Source organism: Phyllobates terribilis, unplaced genomic scaffold, assembly GCF_046119375.1.
Source record: "Phyllobates terribilis strain yellow unplaced genomic scaffold, ASM4611937v1 Scaffold_9__5_contigs__length_417890890, whole genome shotgun sequence".
Classification (NCBI taxonomy): domain Eukaryota; kingdom Metazoa; phylum Chordata; class Amphibia; order Anura; family Dendrobatidae; genus Phyllobates; species Phyllobates terribilis.
Window position 1 is genome coordinate 54280816 of NW_027362769.1, and position 21065 is coordinate 54301880.

At 41.0% G+C, this 21065-nt stretch overlaps 2 protein-coding genes across 2 annotated transcripts in view; one reads left to right on the top strand and one right to left on the bottom strand.

Annotated features, from left to right (window-relative positions):
- LOC141161552 (aldehyde oxidase 1-like) overlaps positions 1–21065 on the bottom strand; it is a 536896-nt gene that overhangs the window by 15038 nt on the left and 500793 nt on the right. The window contains exon 32 of the mRNA XM_073646509.1: positions 20833–20898. Within this exon, the coding sequence (XP_073502610.1) occupies positions 20833–20898 (66 nt within the window). The remainder of the gene's footprint in view (positions 1–20832; positions 20899–21065) is intronic.
- LOC141161553 (uncharacterized) lies at positions 5387–8381 on the top strand. The gene is made up of 2 exons (XM_073646512.1): positions 5387–5785; positions 6252–8381. Exon 2 carries the CDS (start codon positions 6900–6902, stop codon positions 8055–8057), a length of 1158 nt encoding a protein of 385 aa, XP_073502613.1. The 5' UTR covers positions 5387–5785; positions 6252–6899; the 3' UTR covers positions 8058–8381.

A 21065-nucleotide genomic window follows, 5' to 3' on the forward strand; every position in this document is an offset into this window, starting at 1 on the left:
AAAAAAACAATAACAGTACACATATTTGCTATCACCGCGTCCAAAACGACCCGACCTATAAAACTGTCCCACTATTTAACCCCTTTAGTGAACACCATAAAAAAACCTATGCTTTATCATCATACCTCCGAACAAAATGTGGAATAAAATGCAATCAAAAAGACAAATGTAAATAAAAATGGTACTGCTGAAAACGTGATCTTGTTCCACAAAAAACAAGCCACCAGACAGCTCCATCAGCGCAAAAATAAAAAAAGTTATAGCTCTCAGAATAAAGCGATGCAAAAATAATTTTCCCTACAAAATTGTTTTTATTGAGTAAAAGCGCCAAAACATAAAAAATATATGAATGTAGTATCGCTGTAAACATACTGACCTGGAGAATAAAGCTGCTTTATCAATTTTACCATACGTGGAACGGCATAAAAAACTCCCAAAAAAACAATTTCTGAATTATTGTTTTTTGTTTATTCTGTCTCCGAAAATCGGAATAGAAAGCGATCAAAAAATGTCATGTGCCCAAAAATGGGACCAATAAAAACGTCAACTCATCCCGCAAAAACAAGTCCTTACATGACTCTGTCGGCAGAAATATAGAAAAATTATGGCTCTCAAAATATGGTGAACTAGTTTGTGCAAAAAAAAAAGCGTCTTTTAGGGCTCTTTCAGATGTCAGTATCTCCAGTACGTGTGGTGACAGTTTCCCACATACTGGAGATACTGACACATGCAGACCCATTCAAATGAATGGGTCTGTGCACATGTCAGTGTGTTTTCACGGAGCATGTGTCCGTGTGCTCCACACGCTGACATGTCCGTTTTTTTGCGGATGCACGGTCCGCAAAACGTCTCACACGAATGACACGTACAGGCGCCTGGGAATCAGCACTACAGTTAGAGCCGTTCCCAAGCGCCGGGTGCTGAATGCTGCCCTCATTATGGTTCCCTGCTGACACTGCGATCAGCACCAGCAGGGACAATGATGAGGGTAGTAGTGTCTGCTCCCGCAGTGTCCCTGTGTAAAAATAAGAATAAAATAATAAAATCCATATACTCACCTGTCCGGAGATGTCCCCCGCTGTAATCCTCTGACCGCTGACGCCGAGGAGCCGGGGAGAATGAGCCGCTCCAAAGCTGCGCTCAGTGAGTGACAAGCCAACACTCCTGAGCGCAGCTACAGGCCCCACTCGTTGGAGCGGCTCATTCTCCCCAGCTCCTCGGCGTTAGCGGTCAGAGGATTACAGCAGGGGACACATAGGACTGGTGAGAATATGGATTTTATTATTTTATTCCTATTTTTACACAGGGACAGACACTGCGGGAGCAGAATACTACTATCCTCATCACAGTCCCTGCTGGTGCTGACTGCAGCGTCGGCAGGAACCATGATGAGGGCAGTGTTCAGCATCCAGCGCTTGGGAACAACTCTAACTGTAGTGCTGATTCCAAGGCGCCGGTCCGTGTGATCCTGATGCGGCACTTGGGCGGCACACGGTTGCCACACATTTGACACACATGGACACACGGGACACGGATATCTCCGGTACCGTTTTTTCCGGTACCGGAAATATACGGACGTGTGAAACTGGCCTAAGTGTGTGACAGCTGCCAAACATAAAAACCCGATATAAATCTGGCATCGCTGTAATCACACTGCCATATCACTTATATCGCATGAGGAACGGCGTAAATAAATAAATAAAAACAATTCTTCACCTGCTGTTGATTTGTTCATTATGCCTCCCAAAGATGCAGTAAGGCTCGGTTCACATTTATCCTGCGCTCTGCGCAGAGCACGTTCAGGAGATTCCCTATAATGAGGCAGATGGAGGCACTGTGGATGCCGTCTGACCTGTGATCTGGCGGTGTCTGTCTTTTTATTAGGCGTGCATAAAAGTACCGTCGGCCACAGTTTTGTGCACCTCTGAAAAAGAACACACCGTTGAACAGATGCCGGACGGAGTCCAGAGGAACTCTGCTGCCTCATTATAGTGAATGGATCCCTCAGGGGTTTCATCTGCATTACGTCACTCGGAGATTTAAATGTAAATCCCGTTATCAGTGCTCAGCGTAGAGCACAGGATAAATGGGAACATTTTACATAACATTTTGAATCACAATAAAAGCTTTCACTCAACCCACAAAAAAAGCAAGTCCCCACTCAGGTCCATCATCTGTTAACGGAAATATAGGGGGCTTCCATGTTACTGGTAGCACAAAGGCTCTGGAAAAGCGAAATGGCCCTTGCCCCCAAAAGAAACTCAGCAAATTCTGTGCTCCCAAATCCAAATGCCCCCTTCCTTCTGATCGCCACAGTATACCTAAACCGCAGTTAGTGTCCACATGTTTGGCATTTCTGTAGCAATTAGAGCCTGCCTAATTTACGGGTGCATGTCTCCAGAAGCACGAGCTGGGCATAACGTACTAGTCACTACAACGTATTGGTATTGCAGTTTGCAATTTTCACTCAGCAACATCCACTGCTGCTTGTTTCTGGAAAACACCCATGTAGTTAAAATCCTCACCAACCTGTAGATTAATTCCCAAAGGGGTATAATTTACTAAGTGGGGTCATTTGAGGGGGAATTCTGCTCTTCTAGCACATAGGGGCTCTGTATATGGAGTCCACAAACTATTCTAGGTAAATTTGCGCTCCAAGAGGCAAATAGCGCTTTGTCCCTACAGAGTCTCGCCGTGTGGCTAAACAGTACTGTACAGCCACATACAGTGGTGGCCAAAAGTATTGGCACCCCTGCAATTCTGTCAGATAATACTCAGTTTCTTCCTGAAAATGATTGCAATCACAAATTCTTTGGTATTATTATCTTCATTTAATTTGCTTGCAAGGAAAAAACACAAAAAGAATTGTCCTAAAGCCAAATTGGATACAATTCCACACCAAACCTAAAAAAGGGGGTGGACAAAAGTATTGGCACTGTTTGAAAAATCATGTGATGCTTCTCTAATTCGTGTAATTAACAGCACCTGTAACTTACCTGTGGCACCTAACAGGTGTTGGCAAATTTGTACAACAAATTTTGGGGTCCATTTTCTCCTGCTATTCTTGTGAAAATGAAAAAATTTTGGGCTAAAACAACATTTTTGTGGGAAAAATATATATTTTTTAATTTTCACAGATCAATGTTGCAAAATTCTGTGAAGCACCGGTGGGTTCAAGGTACTCTCCGCTCATCTAGATAAATTCCTTGAGGGGTCTAGTTTACAAAATGGGGTCACTTGTGGGGTTTTTCCACTGTTTAGGCACATCATGGGCTCTCCAAACGTGACATGACACCCGCAGATCATTCCATCAAAGTCTGCGTTCCAAACCGCTACTCCTTTTTTGAGCTCTGCCATGCGCCCAAACAGTAGATTACCCTAACATATGGGGTATCTGCGTACTCAGGAGAATATGCGCAACAAATTTTAGGTTTCATTTATCCTATTACACTTGTGAAAATAAAAAAAATGGTCCTAAAAGAACATATTTGTAGGAAAAATGCGATTTTTTTATTTTCACAACTCTACATTACAAACTTCTGTGAAGCACATAGGTTCATGGTGCTCACCAAACATCTAGATAAATTCCATGTGGAGTCTAGTTTCCAAAATGGTGTCACTTGTGGGGATTTTCCACTGTTTAGACACATCAAGGACACTCCAAATGCAACATGCCGTCCACTTATTATTCCAGAAAATTTTGCACTCAAAAAGTCAAATAGCGCTCTTTCCCTTCTGAGCCCTGCCGTGCGCCCAGACAGTTGTTTTCTCCCACATATGGTGAATCGGCATGCTCAGGAGAAATTGCACAACAAATTTTGGGGTCCGTTTTTCTTGGCACCCTTGCAAAAATAAAACAGTTTGGGTCTAAAGTAAAATGTTTGCGAAAAAAGTTAAATGTTCATTTTTTTCTTCCACATTCCAAAAATTCCTGTGAAGCATCTGAAGGGTTAATAAACTTCTTGAATTTGGTTTTGAGCACCTTGTGGGGTGCAGTTTTTAGAATGTTGGCACTTTTGGGTATTTACTGTCATATAGACCCCTCAAAGTCACTTAAAATATGATGTGGTCCCTAAAAAAATGGTTTTGCGCATTTTGTTGGAAAAATGAGAAATCACTGGTCAACTTTTAACCCTTATAACTTCCTAACAACAAAAAAAATGGTTTTAAAAATTGTGCTGATGTAAATTAGACATGTGGTAAATTTTATTTATTAACTTTTTTATGTGACATCTCTCTCTTATTTAAGGGCATGAAAATTCAAAGTTTGAAAATTGCTAAATTTTCAACATTTTCACAAAATTTCATTTTTTTTCACAAATAAACACAAGTCATATTGAAGAAATTTTACCACAATCATGAAGTACAATATGTCACGAAAAAACATTCTCAGAATCAGTGGAATCCGTTGAAGCGTTCCAGAGTAATTACCTCATAAAGTGACAGTGGTCAGAATTGTAAAAATTGGCCTGGTCATTAAGGTGTAAACAGCCTTGGGTGGTAATGGGGGTGGAGTCAACTATGCTAAAACAGAAGTCATGAACATGACTTTTAACTCTGAACTGACACAATAATTATTTTCAAACTTTCCCCTTAAGTGTCAGACAGACACAATTAAGTACCAGGGAACTTGGATGATCTGTATTCTTTAAATGATATCCTCATCCTTGAACAAACTTTTCATAATCTAACAAATTATAACTTTAAACCCCTGTCTTGGTTTGGTTATACTAATGTGATCAAAATGGACATCTTGCCAAAACTTCTTTATATATTACAGACCTTTCCTGTTTTTGTTCCTCAGATAATTTTCTCCCGTCTCAACAAGACTATTAGCAAGTTTGTTTGGGGAACTTCAAGGCCTAGGATACATTTTAAAATATTGTGTCGTCTCAAGCACAAAGGGGGTACTAGTCAGCCTGATCTGAAAAAATACCATCAGTCTGCGATTGTTATCAGAGCAATGGATTGGTTGAGGTCTGTGGAACATAAGTAATGAGTGAACTTGGAAGGGGACCTCTCTCCCTGGACATTCACATCTCTACCTTGGATTGACAAAATACATGTACAAACTAAATAACTACCAATACTCACTCAACACTGTTTGCAAACATGGGAGCAAGTCTTAATCTCATTATCTATATCACATAGGTTTGGCCCATTAATGCCCTTAATTGGCAACCCAGATTTCCCTTCTGCTTCAGGTGCAGACTCATTTCTAATCTGGGACAGATCCGCTGGGGTTAGATTGAAACACATTCTCATGGGATCGGGCTCTTTTCCTTCCTATAAGGCCCTGAATAAAATAAGAAAAGGGCCAATGACTGTGAGGGAGTTGGTGTTGAGACCCTTAAGGGTTAATTAAAAGTGCGGGAAAGGTCTGGGGCTGCGTGGTATGCAAATGGTCATACACATGGGAGGAAAAGGCAGCAAAGAACAGTCACACAGCATCTTACCTGAGAAGAAGAAACAAGATGTCAGGCTTGGAAGAGCTTTTGAGGGAGAAAATTGCCCAGGAAGGAGTTGGCTGGTTGCAGGCATTCATAGATAACCCCCCCTCACCCCCCGGAAGCCATGTATGAAACACAGGATAACAGATTACAGCAGAGTCGTCCCAGACGGTGTGCAAGGCCTCCATCACGTCTTAGCTCAAGTCCAGGTCCATGTACAGGAAGACGTCGGGCTCGCATGAATGACACCAGTGGAAGTAGTTCATTTCAAAGAAAAGGACATTCATCTACCATGACTGGACAGGAGAGAATTGCAGCTGATGCGGAGAATTGCGGTGAGCAGGACAATGTATTGCTAACACAACACAGGGAACAGTTTATTGATATAGATAAGGGGGGAGCTGGTACACACAGCCAGAGAGAGGAGATAAGGGGGGGTGCAAGCTGCCTAGAGAACTTGAGGGAGGATGTGACAACAGGAAATGCAAGTTTAACCCCTTCAGGAATCATGCAGATGGAAAGTATTATACAAATGGATACAGAACAGATGTCAGGAAGAGAAGAATCAATAGGCAGAAGGGTGCCTTTCCACAAGTAGGAGCAATTTGATCAATAGTCAAGGCAGAGGTTGTGTTTCTGATCACACAACAAATAGAACTCGGTCCACATATAGATGTGGAGCTGAATATTATAAAAATGTGAATATTATATCGGGGAGGGATGATCGTGGGAGTTGCCGCTCTCATCGCATGAACGGAGATATTTCGGAAGCAGCTTCTTCTTCGGATCATTCTTTTGCAGGGTCCGGCGGAATTACGGAAAGGAAGGCACAGAGACGGAGTGTGATAAGGGGACATCGCAGTTACGGTAGAAGACGACATGAAGGGAAAAGAATTTCGCCGGTCGATAGCCGCTCATCCTCACGGTCTGGCACTTCGGTTTCTTCACCTGAAAAAGAACGGCATATGCGGCACATGGTTCCTTGCGAACGCAGGGATGATCGTTTCGCGGCACGGGGAGATGGAGCATCTGCACGGCCGGTGACGGGAGTTTCCACACAGAGAACAGAGCTGGATATACAACTCAGGAAGCCGGCCGGTGCAACATCAAGGACACAGATCGGGAGTCGTATGAAGGGTGAATGTCCCGTGCTACGGGCATGGTCCACACCACTTCAAACACAGAATACAAATAAAGATTTAGTTGCGGTTTTAAAAAATGTGATAACAAGTTTGGAACAGGAAAGTGGGCAGTGTATCCCACCATTAACACCGGGTGGGGAGTGTTCTCCTCAGCCCGAGGCAGATTCTATAACAGGAAAGTGGGCAGTGTATCCCACCATTAACACCGGGTGGGGAGTGTTCTCCTCAGCCTGGGGTGGATTCTATAACACAAGGTTTAATTTTCAGGGACTCCGTTTATTACGGAGTAGCACCTTGGGGTACTCACATGGTCGGGGAAACAAGGGAGAAGATCAGGCGTTGTGAATATATTGATATTTGGTCTCTTGTTTCCGCTGATCAGGTGTCTATTGATAAAGAACGTTCTTTTGAAAGGAACGACAAAAAGGTTAAAGTGGCCAAGACATTCGGGAATTGGTTACAGGCTTTTCTTGTCTTGGCTCATGAGACCTGTCGGCTACAGCGGGAAAAAGGTCCTGAATTGATGGTTTACATGGATACCATATTTAGTGCGCATAAATTACGCGGGGGATCGGTCTGGTGGAAATACGAAGAGGAGTTCCGCCGACAAAGCCTAGTGAGACATGTTGGTTATACAATGAGGGACACTGCCGTTTTTATGCCACATGCAAATGTAAGCATGAATGCACAATATGTGGGGGAGCACACGCCGCAGTGCGGTGTTTCCGGTGATAAAAACAGAATACTAGATTGGGTTCTGCCAGTGCAAATGAGATCACCAGTGAAAAAGGAAGCTCTACTGTATTGGCTAGATCGGTATTACAAGAGGGAGGAAGCAAAGGTCTTACAGGAGGGGTTTTGTGAGGGTTTTAGGATACCTTTTCAATTTTCAGCAGTGTCTCTGTTCAGTTCAAACTTAAAGTCAATTGAAGATAAAAAGGATATAGTTAAGGAGAAACTGATGAAAGAGGTGGAGCTTGGCAGAATGGCTGGACCTTTCTCGGTTCTTCCAATTGAAAACCTGAGAGTGTCTCCTCTGGGTTTAGTACCAAAGAAGGAGCCTGGCAAGTACCGCCTCATTCATCATTTGTCATTTTCACAAGGGTTATACGTCAACGATGGTATATCGAAAGAAGAAGTGAGCTATACATCTTTTGATAGGGCAATATTCTTGGTCAAACAAGCAGGTAAAGGCGCGTTATTAGTAAAGTCAGACATTGAAGCAGCCTTTAGACTCTTGCCATTACATGTGGATTGTATACACTTACTTGGTTGCCATTTGGATGGAGAGTTTTTTGTTGATATGTGCCTACCAATGGGATGTTCTATATCTTGTTTTTATTTTGAAATGTTTAGTTGTTATTTAGAATGGTTGCTGAAATGGGAGACTGGGTTATGTTCTTTGATGCACTATCTTGATGATTTTTGGTTCGTAGGCCCAGGTGATTCCAAGATTTGTGATTAAACTCAATAAAGTCCGATTTATTGGACAATATCCACACTGGTGAACATCACCAAAATAGATCATAAATCATAAGGAAGGGAAAAAAGGGGGAGAAGAGTGTGAATAGATATAAAATATAACTTTTAATATTAATTCAATTTAAAATACTAATATTCTTGGGTTAGAATCAAATTCTTACCTACATCCAAATGGATGCATATGGGGTCGATATTAGATTGTAAGCTCAGACCCTATAAGTCCTGTATTGTGTGTCACAGCCAATAAATTTATATAGATCCACCACCCATGTCCCTCAAAATTAGAGGTGGGGAATTATATTGTGTTGTCCCTATTAGATGTTTATTTCCCTATTAACTCCACATAAATAATTGTCAAAAATAATTATGGGTCACCGCTAAATTCTAATTGAGATGGATATACAATTTGGACACTGTGGATTACCGTAGATGTGACAGCTGTAACTGTTATATAAATATCTACTGTCACATGTTATTAAGGGTCACTCTTATATTACAAGTGACTCCACAGATAAATGATAAATGATAAATGCGGGATCCCCGCAAAAATCCACCCCAAAAAATATTTCGGGGGTGTATTGTCCCCGTTAATAACGGTGTACAGTACCCTTATTATCAAACCCCGCAGCGGTGTGAGGAGCGGACAGAGATCTGTCAAGGCAGCTATATGCAAGGCTGCACTGTCACTCCTCAATCTCCGCAACGATGTTAGGAGCGAGCAATGATCTATCAGCAGCAGCTATGATCGTAGCTGCATTCTCGCCCCTAACACCGGCAAGCAGTCTCGCACGCTGACCGCGTACACATGGTATGCACGCGGTCAGTGTAATCATCTGAGACGCTATGCTATGTTGCCAGACGGGGACATAGTGGGTGGATAGGGAAGGGAACAAAGAATCTCAGGCTGGCATGTCAAACGCAGGACATAAACGTCCTGACGCGCGTTTCGCCGGGGGTACCGGCTTTTTCTAAGGGCCTGACACGCCTTTCGCCGGGGGTACCGGCTTTTTCTAAGGGCGGGATCGGCCGCCTTCTCAAGTTATTTATACATCCTGCCATGACTGACAGGTATAGCAGCCAATTGAATCAAGGATACGATTTTGTTAAGACAAATTGATGCAAGGTGCAACAAACAAAATTATGAACCAAATGAACATTTCATTATAAATTCTACAAGGATTCAAATGGAATTATCAGCAAATGGATTCCTAATTCAAAGAGAATATTCTTCAAAGGACATGCAATACATATCATACATATATGGTTTGATTATACTCTCAAAGTAAGAACCATCACATATCAAAGAGATGGCAAATAATCTAAAGATATGTCATAAAAGAATATATCATGAAGAGATATGTGATGTATATCAATATATATTTATATAGAGGACAGATAAAATCGAAACCAGTCAAATCCACAAAATACCCTGATCTCACGAATGAGATCAGAGAAAACAACCAAAATTAAAATTCTCATTGAGTCCGTGAGGTCGAACCGTATTCAATCTGAAAATCCATTCACTTTCCTTCTTTAGAAGGATTGAATCCAAATTGCCCCCTCTGATATCCATTTTCTGTTGGAGAATAGCCCACCCTTTCAATTCTTTCCACCTTAGGGCATGTACATCCTTGAAATGTCTGGCAATAGGGGTGGGTGCAAAAACTTTCCATTGTTCTTGATTTGTGTGTTCATCCTTATCATAATTGACGATGCTTCTAATATGTTCTCTCACCCGGGTTTTCAAATCTCTCGTGGTTTTCCCCACATATTGTAGTCCACATGTACATTCCAAACAGTAAACCACTCCAACAGAGGAACAATTAAGATGTTGACGCAAGGTAAAGGTTTTTCCAAAGGCATCTTTAAGAGACCTCTTGGGAACTAAAATTTGGCAAGCCTTGCATGTCTTACAAGGAAAAAAGCCCGGATCTCGAACTGTCACGGGTTTATTATTCCGTTTGAAATGACTGCTCACCAACAGACTCGAAATAGAGGTAGTTTTGCGATAACCTGCAGATGCCTGTGGTGTAAGGCAACAATTGAGATCTCAATCCGATTTCAGGATACCCCAATGTCTATTGAGGATATTCATCATCTCAGACCAGTCCTCGTGATATTCAGTTATGAATCTCACATTGTCATTATTCCGTTCTTTCTGTTTCTTCGGGGTCAAGAGGTCTCTCCTTTCAGTTCTCAAGGCAATATTGTACGCTCTTTTAATATTGCTCTTAGAATAATTCCTTTCCAATAGTCTTTCTTTGAGGTCATCAGCTCTTACTTTAAATCCCTCAAATGAGGAACAGTTGCGGCGTAACCGCAAAAATTCCCCCTTGGGAATGGCTCTGATGGTTGTTGTGGAATGGGCACTTCTGGCGTCCAAAATGCTATTGGTAGCAGTATCTTTCCTATAGAGATCAGTTTGAATCATGTTATCTGCGTCTCTCTTGATCATGATATCCAAAAAAGGGATATTATCTTGATGATATAGAAGTGTAAGCTTCAAATTGTACTGATTATCATTAAGGACGTCAATAAAATTTTGTAAAGTTTCTCCTGTGCCTTTCCAGATGATCAGGACATCATCTATATAGCGTTTCCATGTTACGATCTGATCCACATAGATAGACATGTCCTCCGCAAACACAATTTCCTCTTCCCACCATCCCAGATAAAGGTTGGCAAATGTCGGTGCCACTGCCGCCCCCATCGCGGCACCCCGCGTCTGGAGGTAAAATCGACCATCAAACACAAAGTAATTCCTCTTCAAAATAAACCTGAGAAGGCCAAGAAGGAATTGTTTTCTAGTTGGATGGTAATTTTGATCCTTGGAGAGGAAAAAATCTACCGCCTTACATCCCATGTCTTGGTCTATACTGGTATATAGACTTTCGACATCACATGTCGCTAAAAGTTCATGCTCATCCAGTCTGCTACCTTGTAATTCTTGAAGAACCTGCATAGTGTCCCTGGTATAGGAGGGAAGATCGTATACATATCCCCTTAGTTCCTGGTCGATCCACTGGTTGGCCTTTTCAGTTAAATTTCCTATACCAGAGACAATGGGTCTCCCTGGTGGATTATTGATGTCTTTATGAACTTTGGGTAGCATATAAAATGTGGCTATCCTGGGGTTCTTCACCTCAAGAAAGTCTCTCTCATTTTTGGTGATTGCCCCGTTTTCCCAACCCTGGAATACAATATCTTTATACTCATTCAGGAATTGGTCCGTGGGATTACTCCAAAGGGACTTGTAACAGTCCTTGTTATTGAGTTGCCTCTTAGCTTCCTGGGTATATTTATCTTGTGGCCAGACAACGATGTTACCACCTTTGTCACTGGGCTTGAAAACGACATCATCCAGTCGTTTCAGTTCATTTATTGCCCGTCTATCTTCAAAGTCCAAATGTGGTCCTGAGGTTTTATCAGGTAAAGCTAATATATCCCTTGTAACCATATCTATGAAGACTTTAACAGCTGGACAAGTTTGTAATGGCGGCATGTTAGTAGGCTTAGGCTTTAAAATTTTTTTATGCCAAGTCGACCCTGTTCCTTCCTCAGATTCAATTTTCTCCATTCCATTATCCATGTCAAGTTCCTCAAGTATTTTCAAAATCTGCAGATCTTGGCTAGAGAAGTTAGAAATTATGTCCATTCCTGAAGATAACATTTCATTTGTAGACTCCTTTGAAAACATCTTTTTAAATATCAATTTTCTCCCAAAAAGATGTAAATCTTTAACAATGTTGAATTTATTAAGATGGGTTGGGAGACAGAAATTCAAACCCTTCTTTAGGACATTTGCTTGAGACCCAGTAATAGTGTGTTTAGATAAGTTAATAATTCTGAAAGAGTTAGATTTAACACCAAATGACTCCGTCAATTTCTTTTGTTCCTGCTCTTGGTAGAGCCCCTGAACCCCCATCTGCCTCTGTCCCTTAAAAAAGGCCCAGTGGGGTTATGATTATTATCCATGTCCTTCCTTCTAGTACTATGGGAAGGTTGTTCGGATTCAGACTCTGACAGATTGCTACTTTCTGCGTCAGTCCCAGAAAATTCACGTTTTTGATAGTCTTGTCTACTCGAGGTTTGTTTCCTAACAAGTTGGGATAGTTTTTTTCCCCAATTATAAACTTCACCTTTGGAATGATCCATTTTATTCCTTAGATATTTCTTTCTCTTACGCATCTTAATTTTAATTTCAACCTTGTCAATATATTGCAACGTCTGCTTAAAGCCTTCTTCGAATTCAGATTTGCCCTCCAATTTGTCCATATTGGGGGAAATTTCCTCCAATTCCTTCTCCAACTTCTCTAAAATATATACCTCATCCTCAACAAGAAGTTTCATTAATTCACGAGAGCATTCAGTGAGGGTTGCTTCCCATCTATCCTTCAAGTTTGGTTTAGTAAGGTCATAAGAGGGAAATATAGATACCCGCAGCCCTCTAGAAATTAATCCTTGTTCCAAGTACTGTTCTAGGCTCATCTTAGTCCATGTTGCCTGCATGTGCTTGATTTGGATATCCCTAAATCTTTTTAAGAGATCATCCACTTCTAAGCTCTCTGTGAATACTTCTCTCTCATTTGGAGATTTTTCATTAAAAATGGTTCTCATATCATCTTTTTGACGTGCTAATCTAGACTGCAATTGGCTTGAAATTTTTGATGTAGCCATATCGGAGGGTTAATGCACAAATCCTATACAGACAGTCATAAAGGTTAGTTACACCCAAATTAGGGTCCAAAAAGCGGACACAGAAATGTCCTAGCAGGACACAAAGTCAGTTAAACTCAATAAAGTCCGATTTATTGGACAATATCCACACTGGTGAACATCACCAAAATAGATCATAAATCATAAGGAAGGGAAAAAAGGTGGAGAAGAGTGTGAATAGATATAAAATATAACTTTTAATATTAATTCAATTTAAAATACTAATATTCTTGGGTTAGAATCAAATTCTTACATACATCCAAATGGATGCATATGGGGTCGATATTAGATTGTAAGCTCAGACCCTATAAGTCCTGTATTGTGTGTCACAGCCAATAAATTTATATAGATCCACCACCCATGTCCCTCAAAATTAGAGGTGGGGAATTATATTGTGTTGTCCCTATTAGATGTTTATTTCCCTATTAACTCCACATAAATAATTGTCAAAAATAATTATGGGTCACCGCTAAATTCTAATTGAGATGGATATACAGGGCCCTTAGAAAAAGCCGGTACCCCCGGCGAAACGCGCGTCGGGACGTTTATGTCCTGCGTTTGACATGCCAGCCTGAGATTCTTTGTTCCCTTCCCTATCCACCCACTATGTCCCCGTCTGGCAACATAGCATAGCGTCTCAGATGATTACACTGACCGCGTGCATACCATGTGTACGCGGTCAGCGTGTGAGACTGCTTGCCGGTGTTAGGGACGAGACTGCAGCTACGATTATAGCTGCTGCTGATAGATCATTGCTCGCTCCTAACATCGTTGCGGAGATTGAGGAGTGACAGTGCAGCCTTGCATATAGCTGCCTTGACAGATCTCTGTCCGCTCCTCACACCGCTGCGGGGTTTGATAATAAGGGTGCTGTACACCGTTATTAACGGGGACAATACACCCCCGAAATATTTTTTTGGATGGATTTTTGCGGGGATCCCGCATTTATCATTTATCTGTGGAGTCACTTGTAATATAAGAGTGACCCTTAATAACATGTGACAGTAGATATTTATATAACAGTTACAGCTGTCACATCTACGGTAATCCACAGTGTCCAAATTGTATATCCATCTCAATTAGAATTTAGCGGTGACCCATAATTATTTTTGACAATTATTTATGTGGAGTTAATAGGGAAATAAACATCTAATAGGGACAACACAATATAATTCCCCACCTCTAATTTTGAGGGACATGGGTGGTGGATCTATATAAATTTATTGGCTGTGACACACAATACAGGACTTATAGGGTCTGAGCTTACAATCTAATATCGACCCCATATGCATCCATTTGGATGTATGTAAGAATTTGATTCTAACCCAAGAATATTAGTATTTTAAATTGAATTAATATTAAAAGTTATATTTTATATCTATTCACACTCTTCTCCCCCTTTTTTCCCTTCCTTATGATTTAAGATTTGTGATTACTTGGTACTTACTTTTTATAAGTTGATGAAGGCATTGGGTTCCCCTTTGTCAGAGGAGAAGACAGAGGGCCCAGTGAGTTGTTTAACGTTTTTAGGAATAGAGATAGACACGGAGCAGTTTGTTTTGCGGTTGCCCATGGAAAAAGTTGAGAAATTGCAGTTTTGCGTGGATCAGGTTAGCAGTTCTAAAAAAGTTACGTTACGCTACACCAATTATAGGTTTTGTTAGGTTTGTTGAATTTCGCATGTAAAGTGATACCAATGGGCAGAGTTTTTTTTTCCAGAAGATTGTCTCTTGCAACCAGAGGCATTGGGCAAGCGCATCACTTTATTAGGATGACTCGGAATATGAAGGATGATTTATTGGTCTGAAAAGAATTTCTGCTCACATTTAACGTCAGAACGTTATTTCAAGAGGAGGAGATCTCTAGTGATGATATGGGCTTATTCACGGATGCAGCAGGAGGTGATGGATTTGCAGCGATTTTTGGTAATCAGTGGTGTAGTAAGCAATGGCCTCAACATTGGCATGATTGGGGTCTGATCAAGAATATTGCACTATTAGAATTATTCCCAATAGTGGTGGCTTTGGAAGTTTGGGGTAAACAGTTTAGTAGTAAAAGGATTTGCTGCTGGACAGATAACATGGCGGTCGTATCGGCCATTAATTCACAAACGTCATCATCCCCACCGGTCTTAGCTTTGATAAGACACTTAGTGCTCAGGTGTCTGCAACAAAATATTTGTTTTAGAGACAAACATGTTCCGGGATCACAAAATGTTGTGGCTGATACTCTATCTCGTTCTCAAATGCAGGTTTTTCGGGAACTTCATCCATCAGCGGATCCGGTGGGTTGTCATTGCCCTCATTTCTTGTGGAGCATAGTAGAGGGGAACTTGGCAATTTAGTCAGTAATTCTGTATCGTCTGATACGTGGCGAGGACACGAAAGAGCGTGGATGGATTGGTTAGTATGTTCAAACGGCAAAGCCCCGGATGAGCCCATGGATTTGTTATCGGTAACTTTGGATTATTTAAGAGTTTTAAGACAGGTGGGTGCTTCAGCAAGCAAGGTTACAAAGTGTTTATTTGGCATAGCTTTCTTTCTAAAATTGCATGATAAAAGGGATGTGACAAAGTTTTTCGCAATGCGACAAATAGTAAAAGGATGGCGCAAGGAGACAGTGGTTTTGGACAATCGACGCCCCATATCGTATAATTTATTGGTTAAATGGATGCGTATTATGGTTGCTATTTGTAGGGACATGGAGTAGGTATCACTATTTAGAGCAGCTTTCTCATTGTCATTTTTCGGAGAATTAAGGATTGGAGAGTTAGTTCCGCATTCAAAGAAATCTACAAACGGGCTGTTGGTTTCGGATGTGGTAATTTCCGGGTGAATATTAAAAATATGCATCAGAGGATCTAAGACGGATGTGTTTGGAAGGGGCACTTGGTTATCTGTTAATGAGTTACAGACTGAGTTCTGCCCAGTAAAATTGATAAAGGAGTATATAGCGATCAGAGGTAAGGTAGTTTTTTTCTTGTTACACAGGGATAATACACCTATGACTCGTTACCAATTTTCAGCAGTTTTAAAAAAGGCCATTAGTGAACTAGGATTAGATCCCTCGGAATTTGGGACACACTCTTTTCGTATAGGCGCAGCGACAACAGCAGAAGCGTGCGGTATGTCATCAAATGAAGTCAAAACACTGGGTAGATGGAAATCGGATTGTTTTAGAAGATACATTCGTCCTGATTTAGTGATATAGATTTTATGTTTATGGTAAATATCAAGTGTTTTTATAGTTGGCATAGCATTTTCACTCTATGTTTTAGTTGTTTTTGTCTCTTTCGGTTTCAGGTTTCGGGCCGTAAGAAACGGTTTTTGTAATAGGACATTTTTTCATTTTTTGGGCGGAAAAAAGAGCAGGTATACGTCCATTGGGTCTTAATTTGGGATCTTCACAGGCTTCGGTTTTTTGGAAAGGGGTCAGAGGTCTTTGATGGACACAGGTGCTGCCTATGGTGGTGTAATGCAGCCGACAGTTTGGAGGCAAGGTAATTTTGATAATTCACGCAGGGGGTAATGACCTGTGCAAGGTGAAGGTAGGACATTTGTTATCCTTGGTGAAGCAGGATTTGTACAGGTTTAAAGAATTCTTTTCAAGTGCAACGATAGTATGGTCAGAAATTGTACCTAGAAGCAATTGGCGAGAGGCAAGGAGCGTAGCTGGTGTCGAGCGAGCAAGACGATTGTTGAATTTCAGGATTTCAAAACACGTTCAGGCTTTGGGCGGGGTGGCAGTAAGACATAGGGAGTTAGAAGGGGACAACAAGGATTTACTTAGGAGTAATGGGGTTCATCTTAATGAGATTGGTATGGATATTTTTTTTGTCAGGACTACAGGATGGATTGGTAAGGGCATTTTTATTTTCGGGTGGGGTTGGTCGGAATTCAATGTAGCTATACATTGCCTTCCGCCGTGGCGGTTCTCGTCAGTGCTCGATAAGTTTTATTCACAAGGCCCGCTGTAAACCAGCGGTTGGCCTTTGGTTATTTTATTGTTGGTTAAAAAAGCAGAAAAAATTAGCATGGACGAGGAAGGTTTTTTGGCAATGTATGTACGGTGTTTTTTTGGTTAAATAAAAAAGCTGTGGCCAACCCACATAACCCAACATTGGTTTTACAGTATCTTTATTAAGGTGGCTCCTCAGGCCGCGGTCAATGTTTGGTTAATGCAACCCCAGGACACTGGTAAGAAAAGGTATGGTGATGTGTTACACTCCTCGCAGTCTTTACCGAACTTGGTGGCTCTTGTCCAGGTAGGCATCTATCTTGGCTGGCATATTTCCAGCTCGGGTCATTTATATATTTTTAAGGGTATGGACTGCCCTGTCCATGACCCTGAAGACAGCGTTGAGTGATAAGAATAGTGTTGTGCGGTTTTACTACATTTTATTGTGTCATGTGAAGTGTGAAATTTGTCATGCGGTTTTTAGTAATGAAATGTAACTAATGCATAGTGTTGTAGGTACTGATGCTGCTGTGTAGGTACTGTTAAGGTAATGTCTAGTGTGAGTAATATATACTCAGCTCAGGTGTAGGGAAAGTATAGAATATAGTTTAGTGCTTATGTTAGCGATAGATAGTGACTGTAGGTACATTAGGGCAAGATACAGTTAATGTTTGGGATTAGCCCAGATTGGGAAGTGACTAGGGCTAGTAAAAAGAGAACCACTTCCTGGTTTAGACAGTCTCACCAACTCAGTAATACAGGCACTTCTCAGTCTTTGGCCACGGCACCACTATCAGTATTTAGTCAGTATTCGGTCAGTATTTTTTCTCAGGAGTGGGAGCCAAAACCAGGTCAGTAACAATCAGAGAAAAGGTATAATAGAAACAAGTCACCAATTCTGCATTTATCACCCGCTACTGGTTTTGGCTCCCACACCTGAGGAAAAATACTAACCGAATACTGAACAAATACTGACAGTGGGGCCATGGCCTTAGTGAAAGTGTTCGTTGGAGGCAAGGTGAAGTTCAAGGTGCAATGGGCTGAAATCATGGTGTGTACAAAACGTTCTGGCAGTATGAGGTCGTACAAAATTCCCTGCGGGCATTCCTGCAATGTCCGGAGCCTATGGATCAGTACAGGTGCTATGGAGAGCACCTCAACCCCTTCCGTACAGAGGAAGATGGACGTGGAACTGCGTGAGGGAAACGTAGCGGATCTCGGGAATATTTTGATGCCGGATGGGAAATCCCTCGGGCTAACAGCGTCTGTTAAAGTAGGGATAGTCCAAGCTGAACGTAAGAAAATGATGGAAATGTACTGTGTGAACGAAGCAAGTGGTGAAGGGTGCTGTGCCTGATACTGCGTATTAATGACTGATGTACTTGAACTGTCCAGTAAAGTTGAACTTGTTAAAACGAACCGTGTGTCCTCTAATGAGTGTGGCTGTTCCTGGAACCATGGACGTGGAGACAGGGAAGGCTAACAGTCTGCAAGTGAGTGTACTATACCATTCACAGCACCACACTTATGGACTGGAATACGATTTTCTTGTAATGTGCCAGGGCGTTATGGAGAAGCAGCTCTCCCACGGCTACCGCCCTCTAGCACTTACTAATTCTCACATATGTCTGAAAAGAATAAAGGATGAGCTCACTCCGTTTGAAACCTTAATCACTCAAGTAGGTCCTTGTATAAAACTTGTATCTTGTATATACAAAGCAATACAAATGGATACCTGCAATGACTTTCTATCCTTTACTGGGGTTTGGGAGAAGGAATTCGGTAGTCAAATTTCAGAGGAGGATGGGTAAAAAGTATTTATACTCTCCCACAACTTACCTAGTACTTGTCGTGCTCAGGAGCAAAACTATAAGATTCTATCTAGATGGTACCGTTGTCCCACTATGCTACATAGGATCTTCCCTTTTGTGTCAGACTTGTGCTGGCGGTGTGGTGACGTAGCCGAGTCTATGTTACATATATGGTGGGAATGCCCATTTGTTTGTGGGTTATGGAATTCAATTTTCCACTGTACAATAGTCTTACTAGCAGCAGAGTCACGCCCTTTCCCCAAATAGGCCTACTTTCCATTACTCCGGATTCAATCTCAAAGGCAAAGAAAGATCCTCATGCACTTTCTAACAGCTGTTAAGTCAAATATTCCACATCACTAGAAATCCACAAAAACTCCCATTTTGGGTGGATAGGTGGAAGAAGTTAACAATATTATAAAAGTGGAAACATGATTGCACATGATAACAATCATCTCGCAGCTTTTCACCGCAAATGGACATGTTGAATTTTATTCAGTGAGGGGAATGACCTAGCAATCTTGTTGAAAAAAATACTTAAAATAGAATGTTGTGGTAGATGTGGTCTCCTCTGAAGTGCTGGTTTCAAAATGTCATGTTTTTGTGTTTTGTTTCGTTTTTTTTTTATTTCCCCTCACCTCCTTTTCCTTCCCATTTTTTATCTAGTCCTCCCTCCTTTCTTCTTTACATTTCTCTAGCACACATGATTATTTGGTTAATGTAAGAGCTTATACTAATACCTCATCAAGCTGGTTATACCTATATTATAATGTTTAACGATAACTTATTATTAATAACCGTCAACTTTTTTATTGTTATTGTTGAACGTAACTAGAATGTTCTGTTTTTATATCAATGTTGTTAAAACTCAATGAAAATATTTAAAGTAAAAAAAAAAGACCTGTGTGAATGAACTCTAAAATCACATAAAACTGCAGTACGGACAATCCCAGAGGGTGATGTCTTATAAAACAGCAGCATGAACAGATGTCATTTTAAAAGGCATTTTTTATTTTAATAATTTGTAATCCCTTGCTTAATAAATCTGTGCGTTATGAGGAATCATGGTCTGTTGGGTTACACTACTGGAGATTTTTTGTTCTTTCTTCTGATAGTGATTAAAACCAGAACAAAGCAGATGAGAACGAGCCTTAAACAACAAGAGATGGACACAGCACAACCTGTTATCAATCTAGAAGTATGCAAATAGCCTTTTTAGAGTGGCGTTTTGCCACATGACTTTGGCTTTTATCCTAACAAGAAACTCCATTTGGAGACACTGTTTCAGGATATTTGCCCCTCATCAGTGCAAAGCAGGAGAACAGGATTTGGCTAGATGAGAGGCTTCTGACTGGGGGCCCAATGGGTGAAATTTCTCCTTGTGGAGTGTGTCAAGTTGGCGCAAGGAGACTTATAGGCCATGTAATACTCAGCTGGGAAATTAAATACGTAAATATCTTCTTCAGAGAGGAAGAGGACAGGAACTCTAGTGCCATCTATTGAAAGTAGCAATTCTAAACGTTAATAAATGCCCTTTATACACAAGCATGTGCCTTTAGTGTAATTTTGCATGAAGTGTGAGTGTATATTTTGTAAAAGAATCATAAAAAGTTCATGTGTAAGAAATTTATATGCTCAAGACAGCCTGAAAATAAAAGTTAAATGGGTATTCTGTAGCTTGGAAGTTATTCACTATCCATGGTGGTCCAACTACAGGGACTCCCGTCTATGTGAAATGTGGTGGATCATGCGCACCTCTGCTCCATTCATTCTTAATGGGTCCATTGGAGATAACCAAGTGCTGTGCTCTGCTAGTCTTTGGCACTCCCATAAGAATGAATGAAGTGCCAGTGCGCATGATCAATCACCGCTCCATTCACACGGGGCTCCCACGTTTTGGGATTGGTGGGGGTCCTAGCAGTCGGACTCCTACAGATTGTGAAATTATACCCTATCCATTGGATAGGGCATAACTTCAAAATTTGAAAATACCCCTTTAAATATATGCAAAGCTCATAGCTTGCCACTTAAGATTTTGTCTAAAAGTAAACAACTTCAATAGAGAGCTACCTAGAGAAATGTATAGAATATATAGATATGTATAGAATGCAACAGAAAAAAACTGCTCTGCATAAAATTGAAAGGTATTGGGAGGAATAGTAAATGGCTAATGCACCTCCATGGCTGCTTCTAAAAATGAAGCAGTAATTTGGCCATATGCATGAGCTATTGTCATTAGCAGGAAAATAAATGTTCACTGACAATATACAGTACCTGTCCCACATCCAAGGCTGGATTAATGCTGCAACCAGTATCCATAATGATATCTGCCCTGATGTTCTGTCAATACAAGAACAGTTTTGAAAAAAATGAATTTAAGTTAATTTTCATCAGATTAGTTTATCAAATGTAACTAAACTTTTAAAAGTTGTTTTATATGTTGTAGCCCCTTACTCATCCTGGAGATTGGTAGGGTTTTTCAAATGACCTTGCAGAAGTGCTCAGGA

Bases quoted from the DNA above. Each gene is read 5' to 3' on its own strand.
- LOC141161553 (XM_073646512.1), top strand. From the start codon at position 6,900: ATGGTCGGGGAAACAAGGGAGAAGATCAGGCGTTGTGAATATATTGAT.